The 15521-nt window shown below is 48.2% G+C and overlaps 1 protein-coding gene across 5 annotated transcripts in view; it reads left to right on the top strand.

The window, feature by feature from the left end:
• Positions 1-15521, top strand: part of LOC119957803 (cation channel sperm-associated protein subunit gamma-like) — a 157362-nt gene that overhangs the window by 83271 nt on the left and 58570 nt on the right. For all 5 annotated transcript variants that reach the window (XR_005458932.1, XM_038785914.1, XM_038785913.1 and 2 more), the window contains 3 exons: positions 6477-6687; positions 12723-12785; positions 14860-15031. Coding sequence is in view for 4 of the 5 variants with exons in the window: in XM_038785914.1 (XP_038641842.1) it covers positions 6477-6687; positions 12723-12785; positions 14860-15031 (446 nt within the window). In the remaining variant the exon portion in view is untranslated. The remainder of the gene's footprint in view (positions 1-6476; positions 6688-12722; positions 12786-14859; positions 15032-15521) is intronic.

Genomic DNA, 15521 nt, shown 5'->3' with positions numbered 1-15521 from the left:
CGCAGAGGTCTGGGAGCACGTCCATTTGAAAATTGGCATACTCGGCGGCCTGTATCGCTAAGGTTGTAGTAGTGCGCCCTTGGATTTGTACTGAGTGCGACCCAGAGGCGAGGGAGATTGATGCGTCGAGAATATCGGGAGTAAACAGCGTCTTACCAGATCCGGATGAACAAAGCTCTCGGTGCTCCTGGAGTCGAACAGGCAAGGTGTCTCGTATCCGTTAACCCGGACGGCCACCATGGAGCTCTTGAGGTGCTTGGGTCTTGACTGGTCCAAGGTGACTGCACTGAGTTGAGGGTAGTTGGCGGCGTGGAACGCAATGACTGTCCGTGCAGGTTGTATGCGTCAAGCGGCGTAGCGGGTGATGGCCACGATGGCGGCCCCAGTTGATCGCACGTGGTGGGTGGCGAGGGAGATGGTGCCCAAAATGGCGGCCCCCATGGATCGCACGTGGCCGGCCGCGTGGGGAAGATGGCTAAGATGGCGGACCCCGTGAGTCTCATGTGTTGTGTGGAGTCAGGGTCGGCAGACACGCTGCCACATTACGGGGTCTGCGGGCCTGAGAGTCGGTGGATCGAGTTGTGCGTTTGAGTTCAAGTGTTTAGGCTTGGCCAGGCAGACCTGTGCGAAGTGTCCTTTTTGCCCGCAGCTGCTGCAGTTCGCGTTGCGGGCCGGGCATTGTTGCCTGGGGTGTTGGGGCTGGCCCCAAAAATGGCAAGATAGCCCCACATGGTGGGCGGGCGGCCGTGTGGCGCAGGCCTGGGGTAGTCTCTGGTCGGGGGCCCACAAGGGAGTCGCGTGATCGGCTGGGAACGCAGTGAGACTGGGAACGCAGTGAGACAGATACATTAAAGGATTCAGACTAGGAGCTACTTCTGCATTTAGGCCTTTTCCGTTCTCTGCTCAACACTGCGCTACACTGCGTCTGGATCAAGTGCCTTTCCACATCATTGTATGGGCGGCATTGCAGTCAGTCACACATTAACCCCATCTGTGGCAGATCCTTATACTACAAACACCCCCCCTCCCTCCCCAGCAGACTTTATCCAATGTATAAAGAGTTACACACTTTACTTCATATCTTAGATTGTGGCGACCATATTCGTCCTTGCCCCCCCCCCCTCCCCGCTTTAAGTCCTTGAAATTGCAGAATATGGGGCCTCTTTCACTATTCTGTTAGAGGAATGCCAGGCTCTGTTGTTTCTGATCCTTCCTGTTAACTTGGAGGTTGGAGTGTCATTTGGATATGCTCTCATTCTTTTCTTCTGTTCTTTTGCATTGAGTGAAGTGTCCAGTTCAGTTGTTGCATTGATCAGTGGCCGCTGCAACTCTAAATTGTCTTTTATGGCATGGTTGAACATTGTGCTTGTCCCTGTGTCACTTCTTCCTTTTCTTCTTTCTACATGTAGACCATCTCAATGTCCCCTGCGGCTGAGAAAGCGTGTTCCTGAGGTGAGAAGAAGGTCTAATGGTACACTCACCGCTTCTTTTTGTTGTCGATGGTGGGAATCTGCTATCAGATTCCAGCATTGTGGCCTGCTGGCTGGAAGCTGCCGTGTGTGCAGTGGTGGTTGTGTTGATGAGCTGTACCATCATCACAGTTGGAGGTGGCGACCTCTGGCACTGCTGATCACTCTCTTGTACCACTCCCATTGGAGGTGGCCTGGTTTGCTCTTGGACATCCCAGTGCAGAAGGAGGCCATTTGGCCCATCGATCTTCCACCGACCCTCTGAAAGAGCACCCTACCTAGGACCATACCCCCACCGATCCCAGTACCCAGTACATTTGAGCTGCATGCCCGAAATGGGAAATGGCTACTCACCTCCTCAATTCCCCTCAGTAACCATTGCTCCAGCTTCATGTTTTTAAAAAGGAGTACTAAACAACGGCCACGTGATTTCACACCGGGGAGCTGGTTAATTCCCAGGAGGCCGTTACATTTGACTCCAATCTTGCTAATGAGATGGAAAATAATGCAAATTAGGGTTAATGAATTAGAACATAGAACATAGAATGATACAGCGCAGTAGAGGCCCTTCGGCCCTCGATGTTGCACTGACATGGAAAAAACTAAAGGCCATCTAACCTACACTATGCCATTATCATCCATATGCTTATCCAATAAACTTTTAAATGGCCTCAATGTTGGCGAGTTCACTACTGTTGCAGGGAGGGCATTCCACGGCCTCACCACTCTTTGCGTAAAAAACCTACCTCTGACCTCTGTCCTATATCTATTACCCCTCAATTTAAGGCTATGTCCCCTCGTGCTAGCCACCTCCATCCGCGGGAGAAGGCTCTCGCTGTCCACCCTATCTAACCCTCTGATCATTTTGTATGCCTCTATTAAGTCACCTCTTAACCTTCTTCTCTCTAACGAAAACAACCTCAAGTCCATCAGCCTTTTCTCATAAGATTTTCCCTCCATACCAGGCAACATCCTGGTAAATCTCCTCTGAACCCGCTCCAAAGCTTCCACGTCCTTCCTATAATGAGGCGACCAGAACTGTACACAATACTCCAAATGCGGCCGTACTAGAGTTTTGTACAACTGCAACATGACCTCATGGCTCCGGAACTCAATCCCTCTACCAATAAAGGCCAACACACCATAGGCCTTCTTCACAACCCTATCAACCTGGGTGGCAACTTTCAGGGATCTATGTACATGGACACCGAGATCCCTCTGCTCATCCACACTACCAAGAATTTTACCATTAGCCAAATATTCCGCATTCCTGTTATTCTTTCCAAAGTGAATCACCTCACACTTCTCCACATTAAACTCCATTTGCCACCTCTCAGCCCAGCTCTGCAGCTTATCTATGTCCCTCTGTAACCTGCAACATCCTTCTGCACTGTCTACAACTCCACCGACTTTAGTGTCGTCTGCAAATTTACTCACCCATCCTTCTGCGCCCTTCTCTAGGTCATTTATAAAAATGACAAACAGCAACGGCCCCAGAACAGATCCTTGTGGTACGCCACTCGTAACTGAACTCCATTCTGAACATTTCCCATCAACCACCACTCTCTGTCTTCTTTCAACTAGCCAATTTCTGATCCACATCTCTAAATCACCCTCAATCCCCAGCCTCCGTATTTTCTGCAATAGCCGACCGTGGGGAACCTTATCAAACGCAATTGTTCGCCATATATGGGCGAGCTCCGGAACGTGCCATCGAGAGCCGGCTGGTGAGATAGCAAACTGATTTGCGCCCGGCGTGAATCTCGAGTTTGGATTTTCCTATTAACCAGCGCTGATCTGTGCAATGCGGTGGTTAAATCACAGCCTTAGTTTCCAGAACAGAAAATTCTACCGATAGTTTTGAACTCAAGCTGATGGTGTCTAGAATCGATGATGAGAGTACAGTGGCGATGATTTCCAAATTTGTTTCTGTGTGGCATTAGACTGGTAGTGAAAGAATAATAGCCCAGCACTTGGCACCTAATTCCCATTGATGTCTTGAGACCACCATTTTGGTGGGATCCTTCATCTATGTTGCACAGATGCCCAACAAAAAGGTGGGCACTTCATTCAAATGACACAAATTGGAGTTCTGTGACAGAAATAAACTCAATGCAATCTGACCTTTCTTTGGATATAAAGTGCAAAAGTAGTATAATACAAAGACTGTTAGTTAGAAATTGGCTTTTGAATGAAACACTGGACGCAATCATCCAATTGTAAAAGGGTGACTAGGGAGAGGGAGGGCCTCTTCAGGATAATCAAGGTCGTCCACAAGAGATGAGAGAGGTCCTAAATGAATATTTTGCGTCAGTATTTACTGTTGAGAAAGGCACAAACGTCGGGAAATTGGGGAAATAAAAAGTGATGTCTTGAGGAGTGTACATGCTGGAGGTATTAAAGTGCATCAAGATAGATAAATCCCCGGGACCTGATGAAATGTATCCCATGACGTTGTGTGGGAGGCTAGGGAGGAAATTGCCGGCCCCCTAGCTGAGATATTTGAATCATCGACAGCCACAGGAAAGGTGCCTGAAGATTGGATGGTAGCAAATGTTGTGCCCTTGTTTAAGAAAGGATGTAGGGGTAAGCCTGGGAATTACAGACCGGTTAGCCTTACTTTTGTAGTGGGTAAATTGTCAGAAGGTATTCTGAGGGACAGGGACCTACAGGTATTTAGTGAGGCAAGGGCTGATTAGGGATAGTCGGCATGGCTTTGTAAGGGGAAAGTCATGTCTCATGAATTTGATTGTGTTTTTTGAAGGGGTAACCAAGAAGGTAGATGAGGGCAGTGCAGTTGACGTTGTCGACATTGACTTTAGCAAGGTCTTTGTCAAGGTACTGCATGGTAGGTTGTTGCAAAAGGTTAAGTATCACAGAATTTAGGGTGAGGTAGCCAATTGGATACAAAATTGGCTTGGCGACCAAAGCCTAAAGATCGTTGTGGAGGGTTGTTTTTCAAACTGGAGGGCTGTGACCAGCAGTGTGCCTCAGGGAATGGTGCTGGGTCCACTGTTATTTGTTATATATATATTAAAGATTTGGATGAGAATGTAGGAGGCATGGTTAGTAAGTTTGCAGATGACACCAAGATTGGTGGCATAGTGGACAGTGAAGAAGGTTATATAAAATTGCACCAGGATCTTGACCAATAGGGCCAGTGGGCCGATAAATGGCAGATGGAGTTTCATTTGAATAAATGTGAGGTGATGCACTTTGGTAGATCAAATCAGGGCAGGACCTACTCAATTAATGGTAGGAAGTTGGGGAGAGTTACAGAACAAAGAGATATAGGGGTACAGGTCCATAGCTCCTTGAAGTTGGAGTCGCAGGTGGACACGGTGGTGAAGAAGGCATTCGACATGCTCGGTTTTATTGGTCAGAATATTGAATACAGGAGTTGAGACGTCTTGTTGAAGTTGTACAAGACATTGATAAGACCACACATGGAATACTGTGTTCAGTTCTGGTCACCCTATTATAGGAAGGATATTGTTAAACTCGAAAGAGTGCAGAAGAGTTTTACGAGATTGCTACCAGGACTTGATGGTCTGAGTTATAAGGAGAGGCTGGATAGGCTAGGACTTTTTCCCTGGAGCGTAGGAGCCTTAGGGATGATCGTAAATAGATTTATAAAATAATGAGGAGCATAGATAAGTTGGATAGTCGACATCTTTTCCCAAAGGTAGAGGAGTCTAGAACTAGAGGGCATAGGTTTAAGGTGAGAGGGGAGAGATACAAAAGAGACCAGAGGGGAAATTTCCTCACACAGAGGGTGGTGAGCATCTGGAATGGGCTGCCAGAGGAAGTGGTGAAGGGGGGTACAATTTGTTCCTTTAAAAAGCAGTTAGACAGTTACATGGGCAGAGTGGGTAAAGAGGGATATGGGCCAAATGGGGGCGTGGGACCAGCAGCGGCCCTAGGGTTGCTGGCGCCCCGGGCAAGCTGAACTTCGGCGCCCTTGTAGTGATCCTACATAACAGCCCTTACAAGTGCCAATTTTAAAGGCCTCCAGCGTGCGCTCCATCACCTTTCCCCGCTGCGGATAGCCTTTTCCTGCTCCCCTCGGCGGCCCTCCTGCCGCCGAAGACCCTCCGTGCAGCTACTGCCTCACACAGACACTGAGCAGCCGCCAGCGGCTGAACCAGATCGGCAGGCGGCCGAGGCCAATCAACATGGCGGCCGCACAGGGGGCGGGGCCGGGGCTGAAGGAGCACCCCACGTGACTCCAGGTTGCCCGTGGGCAGCTACTGAGCATGCGTAGCTGCCATCAAGCGGAGGCAACATGTTGCAAATGCGCAGATCGTCCTTAGAATCTTACAACCTCAGTACTGATGGCGCCCCCTAGCACATGGCGCCCCGGGCGACTACCCGAGTTGCCGGTACCTTGAGCCGGCCCTGCGTGGGACTAGCTTAGTGATAGAAACTGGGCAGCATGGACAAGCTGGGCCGAAGGACCTGTTTCCATGCTGTAAACATCTATGACTCTATGACCCTTCCCGCTGGTGGAATATTCTGGCCCCACCGAATTTGACCCCGCTGCCGGTTCCTCGTCTGTAGGACGGGTGAGCCATGCAAATTATGAAAGACTTTAGTGGGATCGGAAGATACCACCGGTGGCCAATGGTGTGGTGTGGGGTGTTGTGGAGTTGGGGGGCTGGAAAGCTCCAACCCAGTGTCAGAAACAAGATGGCCAGACGATGAAGGACAACCGAGAGCCTTGCCTTGGCACACTTTACATCTGCACTTTCAAACCCCAACCAGCGTGGCTTCTACCTCCTCCTATTTGCAGGAGTACTAATGGTCCCCAGTTAATGTCCTCCACAGAATACAATTACACATCCACTCAATGTACAACTGAGACACAGGTCTTGCTGTATCTTTTTTACTTTTCGTTGTTGGACTGTGCTAATTTAAAAGGCTAAGTTAGCTTTGCAGATGCTAATTTCACAGTGAAAGCAAATATTATCTGAAAGATAAATTGTATATTATCCAATTCTCTTACAGCTACAACGATATCACATTTTTAGAGAATTGTCCTTTTGGAATAATGCGGATTAAAATTTTAGCTCCGCCCTTGTTTTACAATCGGATACAGCAGTACATAGCCAAGCCACCGTGGATATTTTCCAACATTGGAATATACAACAACCTGTCACTGATTGTCTACCAGGGCCTGGTCCATGGACTGCTGTGGCTGCATTCCACCTACTATCGAGTAAGGAAACTTGCTAAGTTAACCCATATCATTAATCGTAAGAGGGCTGAATGCATAAAAATGGACAATTTGACTAAATTGGTTAAGGATTTTACTCAGCATGAGTAATTGCAGCAGTAATGAAAAATTGAGTACTATTAAAACCATTCTTATGGATAAGGCAACATATATACCTCCTAAGGTGAAACGCAAGATTTATGGTTAAATAAGAAGCAATGTGGCTAATTGTACTGTCCAAAACTAACTTAAACTAAAGTGGAAATATTTTCCACCAGGTACATTGTAAGCAGGCCTCAAGAAAACAGGGGCAAGGTATCAGATTCAGTTGCTGGCAATAATGTTCAATGGAATTTACCAAAATAACATTGCCAAAGGGGAATGTGAACAGTTCTGGCAGGAACAACAGAGCCTTTTCAATTTTTTGGAATGAACCATTAAAGTCACCTTTTTAGGAGTGAGAGTTGCCGTAGACCACAAGGTGCCACTTCAGAATTCTGCAGCACAGATTTGTGTAGAGTCAACATAAAAGTTCTCATGGCGGTCGTCCACTTCAATGCCTCAGCTGCAGTCTAACCAACTGAAGCAAGTCGTTGCTACTCCTGTACTCAACTCCTCTTTCGAGAAAGACTAATTTACCATTAACCTTCCTAACTGCTTGCTGCATCTGCATGTTAGCTCAGTGACTGATTGACAAAGACGTCCAGATCCCTTTGTACATCTACACTTTATAATCTCTTACAATTTAAGACACACTTTGCGCATCTCTTCCACTTACCAAAGTGGATGACCACCTTTTTCCACATTATGGGCGTGATTTTCCCCACCCCATTGCACCCAGCGCTGATCCATTGCACCGGGTGCATAGCGGGAGAGGCCTAAAACTGGCTTTGAAGCTGGTGCCGAGCCGATCACGATGCACCCGACTCGCTAGGCCCTGTGTGATCTGGATCACAACAAGCGAGGGCATGACCCAGATAAAAAGCCATTAGCCTCCATTCCCCTCCCCACTCCTATGGTCCCGCCAGTAGATAATCTGCTCCTCATATCTTTTAAAAAAATCTTTATTGTCACAAGTAGGCTTACATTAACACTGCAACGAAGTTACTGGGAAAAGCCCCCAGTTGCCACACTCCAGCACGTGTTCGGCTACACAAAGGGAGAATTCAGAATGTCCAATTCACCCAACAGCACGTCTTTCGGGACTTATGCGAGGAAACCTGAGCGCCCGGAGGAAACCCACGCAGACACGGGGAAAACGTGCAGACTCCGAACAGACTCTCACCAAGCGGGAATTGAACCTGGGATCCTGGCACTGTGAAGCAACAGTGCTAACCTCTGTGCTACCATGCTGCCCACTCACTTCCTACGCGTGCCAGACTTCATCACCATCTGACCTGGAACTGTCCCCATCTGCCTCATTGCATGACAAACTCGAGCATAACCGGTGTGAACGGGCATAGCTTGTCGGAATCATACCCGAGTTGAAAACCTGAATCCCTTTGAGGTGAAGCTGACCAGTGAGGAGCAGGACTGCAACTGTGCAGAGGGTGAGGAACGGGCACCAAACAAAAGTGAGAACCCCCAAGACAAGTAACCATGGTGCAAGCCTCACGTGAGTTAACTTGCTCCCATCAGTCTTTCCCTGTGATTCACCAATGTGATGAACCAATCATACCATCACACAATGCCATTTCACTGTCACCTGTAACATCCACCAGTGCAGATATTCACACCTCGGTGGGATTAACCAGTAGGCAGGCTTCTGGGTCATTCACCAGTGAGCACCTCACAGCTGAAGATCCATCGCAGACAGAGGAAGGAATGTCCCTGTGATCCAGCACAGAGGGTTACCGGAGTCCAGGCCGATGACGGGCCGCCTGAGTCTGGTCGTCCCAGAGCTGTTGGAGCTGCAAAGGCAGAGTCGTGATCATCAGGATGGCAGCATCCCTCCTCAGACAGCAAGGCCGATTAAAGAAGTCCCATCGCCTTCTGCCCAAGGAGATGGCTCCCTCACCCCTACGCAACAAGGTCAACACTGCGACGGTGGAGACATTGGCACAGGATGTGCATTCCATGGTGGGGGGTGTCCGCTCCATGCTTCAGCTCATGATCTCCACTGCTGAGGGCGTGAGCTCCATTGTGCAGGACTTCAACTGCATGTTGCAGGCACGGGTAGGAATTCACGAGTGCCAGTTCTAGAAGGCGGCAGGTCTGCTTGATCTATCTTTCCCGGCACCCAAAGGAAGGAGGATAGGCAAGAGACTCCGGGGTTGGGTGGGGGGGGTGGGTTCCAGCCCATCTAATACCCTCCCTTCCTGTGAGAGAAGCACCTTCAACCCTGGACACCGAGGAGGGCAGCACTGCAACACCCATGCAGGCTGAAAGTAGGCCTTGATCTTCAAGATCCAGGTACTCCAGAGTATGCCCGTAAGTGTCAACCCAGGCAACAGGGTGTGGAAGTCAGCAAGCCACCTAAACCCCAGTTGTTGATCCTGGGGATGCCCCTAGACGTGGTGGGAGGGTGAGGAAGAGAAAATGATAGGCACCTAGTGGCCACGAGTGAACCTAGGCACTAGTAGAGATAAATCACCACTGTAAAGCGCATTTGTATTAAAAATCACTTTGTTCAGCTATACAGATGCTCAACAATGTCATGTCATGGCACCATGCTGTGCAAAGCCCCGTGTAAGCCCCGTGTAAACTGGGCGGTTCATCCCTCTGTTATTTGAGAATGGCAGCGCCATGTCTTTCCCACCTGACACACTGACAACGCAATAAAGCCGCACCACTGCTGGCATGGCCCAGTAACCCCCCAACCTCCCATCCACGGAAGGTTCACCCCCCCCCCCCCCCCCCAACATCAATGCTCATGCCTCTCCTGTCTGCCTGTAATTTCTGGTTATGAGGATGCCAAGGACTAAAATGTGTCGAGAGCCTGTCCACCACGGCGGAGAAAAACACCGGAACTCCTGACATCGGAGGAGGCAGCAGCAGATGACAGATGTCACTCAGCCTCTCTGAGCCCCAAGATAAGCCCATTTATTGGCAGATCGTGTTTGGCTCTCTGTCAGGCATCAGTCATACGTATCGCAGAGGATAAGAGGAGCATTGCTCTGTCCTCACTGCAAGTCAGCATCAGTCTCCTGCAGCATCCGGCCAGTCGCTTTAGAGCCCTGCCCATGAATGTAGCCACATCCCGTCGGCACCTCAGTAGTGAGCAGATGTCAGACCCCATGGTGAGACAGGTCTTCACACCCTGATCATCACCAAACCGAGAGGCTATGAAGGCATCTCGAGCCCTGCGCCAGATGTAGGCCCTGGCCATTACCCAAGGTCTTCCTCCTCATTCTCCATGAGTTGTTCCTTGCCGCCCTCCTTGACATCCTCCTCATTTGAGGAGATGTGGCCCTACTCCATGTCCTCCTGGTCTAGCTGCTCGCCCCGCTGCAGTGCAGGTTGTGCAGAACGCAGCAGACAACTGCAGAATGAAGCGGGACACCCTCTGGGGGCTGTATTGGAGGGCGGTCCAGGCACCAGAACCTCATCTTGAGCGATCCAATTGCCTGCTCGACCGGCGCACGCATTCATGCATTAGCCGTGTTGTAGTGACTCTCAGCGGGTGTTTGTGGCCTCTGCACTGGCATCATCAGCCACCGCCTGAATGGGTACCCTTTGATCCCGACGAGTCAGTCACTGCTCTCCCTCAAAACAGCTGCCAGCTGCCAGCACCCCAAGATGTAACTATCGTGGACACTCCCCGGGAAATGGACACACACCTACATGATGCACATCGCATGATCACAGGCGATCTGGGCATTACGGATGGAGAGTATGAGGGAATCCACTGCCTCGCTCCGGAAGGATTCATCCTCAACCCCCCACCTACCACCGAGCAGCCATCCTCTTCTGGGCATTCGCCACCTGGGTCTGGGTCCCTTGCCACAGTGAATTTCATAGAATTTACAGTGCAGAAGGAGGCCATTCGGCCCATCGAGTCTGCACCGGCTCTTGGAAAGAGCACCCTACCCAAGCCCATACCTCCACCCTATCCCTATAACCCAGTAACCCCACCCAACACTAAGGGCAATTTGGACCCTGAGGGCAATTTAGCCTGGCCAATTCACTTAACCTGCACATCTTTGGACTGTGGGAGGAAACCGGAGCACCCGGAGGAAACCCACGCACATACGGGGAGAACGTGCAGACTCCACACAGACAGTGACCCAAGCCGGGATTTGAACCTGGGACCCTGGAGCTGTGAAGCATTTGTGCTAACCACCATGCTACCGTGCTGCCGTGAATGTGGCAGATTACACAGACCCGTCAACCAGCCCTGACTGCTCGATCCCAACCTCAGGTTTGACGATGGAGCGGTCCTCCTTGGGCTTGTCCCGGGGTTCCAGGCCAGAGGGAAGCAGCGGCTCAGACCACTGCTCCACCCTGGCAAGTCCGGATAAAGCTCCAGGCACAGGACGGAAGTGCCCAGTCCTGAAGGCTGGGACGGGGGGTTCCTTGCCTCCTTGCCACCACCACCCAGTGACCCTCCTTGCCACCACCGCCCAGTGACCCTCTTTGCCACCACCACCCAGTGACCCTCCTTGCCACCACCGCCCAGTGACCCAGAGGACAAGGCACATGGACGATGCTGGGCCCAGCACATGATGCTGATGGGCCCAGATTCACCTGACATGGTGATGTCGAACCCAGATGTTGCACTGACCCCCGAGCCGGTGGTTAGGGGGTGTGGATATTGAGAGTTTGCGGGTCGAGCGGACGCTCTCCCCACTCCTCGCCAATGGCCAAGATGGTGGTTTCTGCTGGCACGGCCTCCCCTCCACCTACAGATCCATTCAAACACACGGCAATGGTAAGCTGAAAGAGTGGGAGAGAGTCCTGGTCAATCATAGAACATAGAACAGTACAGCAGAGAACAGGCCCTTCGGCCCTCAATGTTGTGCCGAGCCATGATCACCCTACTCAAACCCACGTATCCACCCTATACCCGTAACCCAACAACCCCTCCCTTAACCTTACTTTAATTAGGACACTACGGGCAATTTAGCATGGCCAATCCACCTAACCCGCACATCTTTGGACTGTGGGAGGAAACCGGAGCACCCGGAGGAAACCCATGCACACACGGGGAGAACGTGCAGACTCCACACAGACAGTGACCCAAGCCGGGAATCGAACCTGGGACCCTGGAGCTGTGAAGCATTTATGCTAACCACCATGCTACCCTGCTGCCCAATGTGGATGGAAAGATTGAAATTTCTACATTACAGCATGCAAGTAAAAGTGCATGTTGCCACAGCAACTCAGATGTCTTATATGAACTGTATGTATCACAGCACCAGCACCATGGCACAAGAAGGTAGGGTTAATGAGGAGTATCACTGAAAAGATCTACTGGGAAATAGTGATCCTAATGCAATTGAATTCTGCATTAAATTTAAAAATTGCATTCTCCAATCCCAAATAAGACATTTAAACTTAAAGTCAAGAGATTAAATACCTCTGCCTTAAAAATATTAATTTACCCTCCCTCCACCATTCTCTGGGAAAGAGAGTTCCAAAGGTTCATGACACTTGGAGAGAAAAAAACTCTCCTCACCTCCATCTTAAATGGAAGACCTCTATTTTTAACCTGTGCCCTTTTGTTTCCGTCTCTCCCATAACGGGAAACATCCGTTTAGCATCTGCCCTGTCAAATCCCCTCAGGCTCTTATATATAATATCACCTCTCAATCTTGTAAACTCAAATGCATACAGGCCCAGCCTGTCCAACCTCAGCTCATAAGATAAATGCCCCGGATCCCAGGCTTCAGTAGAGTGAGTCTTCTCTGAATTCCTTGCGCATTTATATCCTTTCTTAAAAAGGAGGTCTCACCAATGCCCCTGTGCAACTGTGTCAAACCATCCCTACTTTTATATTCCATTCAATAAATGTTATGTTTTTAACTGTAAGAAGTGAACAAGTTGTGCTTTTGTTGATTAAGATTCAGCTGATGTCCTATTGATTTCTTTCCTTTCAGCCATACGCTGACCCAGTTCATGATCCAACATGGAGGTGGTGGAAAGATTCACGCACGGCTCAGGTATGATGTACAATATCACTGTTAGGAAATGCACAAAAAATTCTGAAGGAACTATGTGGCCAAAGGAAGTGCAATTATTTTCCAAAGAATGCAAATAGTAGCTTTTCCCCATTTTTCCAAAGTTATATTTTAGAATATTGGGCTGTGCACCCCATTAATAACCTTTCCCATGATCTGATCGGAGAGAGGCAGCATGGACAAACTAAGCCAGGCCTCACAAACCTTTGAGTTGGTCATAAATGCAATAGATAGGCAACTATTTATGGATCTTATTTATTGGACTTCCAGACGTCTTTCAATGAAATGAGACTGACAAAAATGATAATGCCGAGAATTGGAGGGACACTTGAAAGGTTGAAAACATTGTGAGAATATAGGAGACGATATAGTATAATGAGGAAATAGAATAGTTATGATTATGTGAATTATGATGCAACAGTGACCTAGCAGTCGAAAGCTAGAGATTCTGTACAGCAGATAGAATAGTTCTGCACTCAAGGGAAATGTACCTACGTAGCAACTCATAATGTCTATGGTGTGCATAGTGCAAAGATACCAGTTTGAAGTAACTATCTGAATTGGACACAGTCTCTTTGGATAAGATGGGACAATAATAATAATTTTAATTAGTGTCACAAGCAGGCTTACATTAACACTGCAATGAAGTTACTGTGAAAATCCCCTAGTCGCCACATTCCGGTCCCTGTTCGGGTACACTGAGGGAAAATTCAGAATGTCCAAATTCACCTAGCAAGCATGTCTTTCTGGATTTGTGGGAGGAAACCGGAGCACACGGAGGAAACACATGCAGACACGGGGAGAACGTGCAGACTCCCCACAGATAGTGACCCAAGCCGGGAATTGACCCCGGGTCCCTGGCGCTGTGAAGCAACAGTGCTAACCACTGTGCTACCGTGCCACCCAACCAGGAAAACAAGTATATACAGTGTATCAAATCAACCAGTATAACAAATAAAGCATATGGAGAATGGATTTAGTCGCCAGGGGTGTTGTCTGGTGCTTCACATTGGGCCGCAATTTTTTGTACTATATCTGTCAATGACCTGTATGAAGGAAGAGGGATCAGTACAGTCAGGTTTTCTGATATTATATTAGACACACAGTCAGTTGTGTAGGTGGAAGCATAAAGCTGTAAAGGGATGTTATTGGTTAAATGGGTAGGCAAGATTGAAACAGGTGGAATTCAGTGTGGAGAAATGTGGCAACAACCACTTTAGACCTAATAAAGATAAATCAGCGTACTTTCTGAATGGAGAGAAGCTAGGAACTGGGGAGGAACAAAGAGATTAGTGGGTCCATGTACAGAAAACACTGAAAATAGGAGTCTCCAGGCTGTCTGTTCAGAAGCACATAAGTCAACCCTGAAATTGACGTTTGTCATAATATACACCAGTATATCATGGTGCAGACACACACTGATGGACACACACAGGGACCAATCAACATGCACAAACACCACAGCCAATCACCAGTTAGAATACACACACTATAAAGGCAGAGGGCACCACGGTTCCCGCTCATTCTGGGTGCTGCCTCTCAGTGAAACAAGAACTCATCTAGCCCAGCACAGACTCACATCGCGTGCTGAGAGAATCAACTGATTCGGACAGGCTTAGGTCTCTAGTTTAAGTTAGCATCACTTAGACCCACAGTCATCATGTGTTAGTTAGTTAGAAGTTAGTTAATAAAATTGAGTTGAACCTTCATCAGTGTTGGTAGTGTCTGTTCGCCTCTCAAGTCTACACTAGCCAACACTTCAACGTTTATTTAATTACTTGCCACAAAATACTGAAAATGAACCGCCGCCACCTCACATGTATATTCGATAAAATAACAGAGACTGATTTGAGTTTCAAGAATCCAACTCATCTTGGGGGCGTGAATACGTTGAGTGCTTACTTCATGATTTGCGATCTAAACCTTTATCGTGTTACAGATTTGTACACAAGAGCCACTGAGTTGTGTAATGTGAACATTCCCGTTCAGGAAAAAAATCTCATTCAATTAAAACATAATTTTTATTTTCACAATTTAAAAAAAATTTCTCCTCCAGCATTACTACTTCTACCTGGCCAGTAACAAACTCTCTAAAGGTGGATTCTATGTGGAAGCGTATGATTACCGGAAGCACTATGCTGCAAGTCTGTATGATAAACTGCCTCCTGTCATTTACCTGGATAAAAGCAGCTCGTACAAATTCATTGTCTACCTCAATATGATTTATGGTAAGCTGAAAAATTAAGCCTGCTCTGTTTATGCAGCAGAATCACATCGTAATACGCAAGGAGTCCAAGCTCTAAAAAGGTATGTTGTTGCCTTTAAATGTTTTATTTTATTTGAGAACCTTACTGAAACACTGAATGATGACAACATTATCTGGCCCACAAGCTGAGAGCATTGAAAGTGCTGCTGAACTTGATTGCAGGGGTTATGAATGAACATCAGAAATATCGGGGAAGAAGTGATAATCCACGTCAGCTCTTTAATAACATTTTGTAACATATTAAATGATTTACAAACTTATTGTCATGCACTCTAGGAACTCACTAACGCTCCTCCAACACCTTTCAAACCCACGACTGCTACCATCTAGAAGGACAAGGGCAGCAGATACCTGGGAACACACTCCATGGACGCTTTTGTTAAAATCTTTATTGTCACAAGTAGGCTTACATTAACACTGCAATGAAGTTAATGTGAAAATCCCCTAGTTGC

Source organism: Scyliorhinus canicula, chromosome 27 (genome assembly GCF_902713615.1).
Source record: "Scyliorhinus canicula chromosome 27, sScyCan1.1, whole genome shotgun sequence".
Taxonomy (NCBI): Eukaryota; Metazoa; Chordata; class Chondrichthyes; order Carcharhiniformes; family Scyliorhinidae; genus Scyliorhinus; species Scyliorhinus canicula.
Note: the sequence above shows the minus strand (reverse complement) of the source record. Positions and strands in the feature narration are given on the sequence as shown.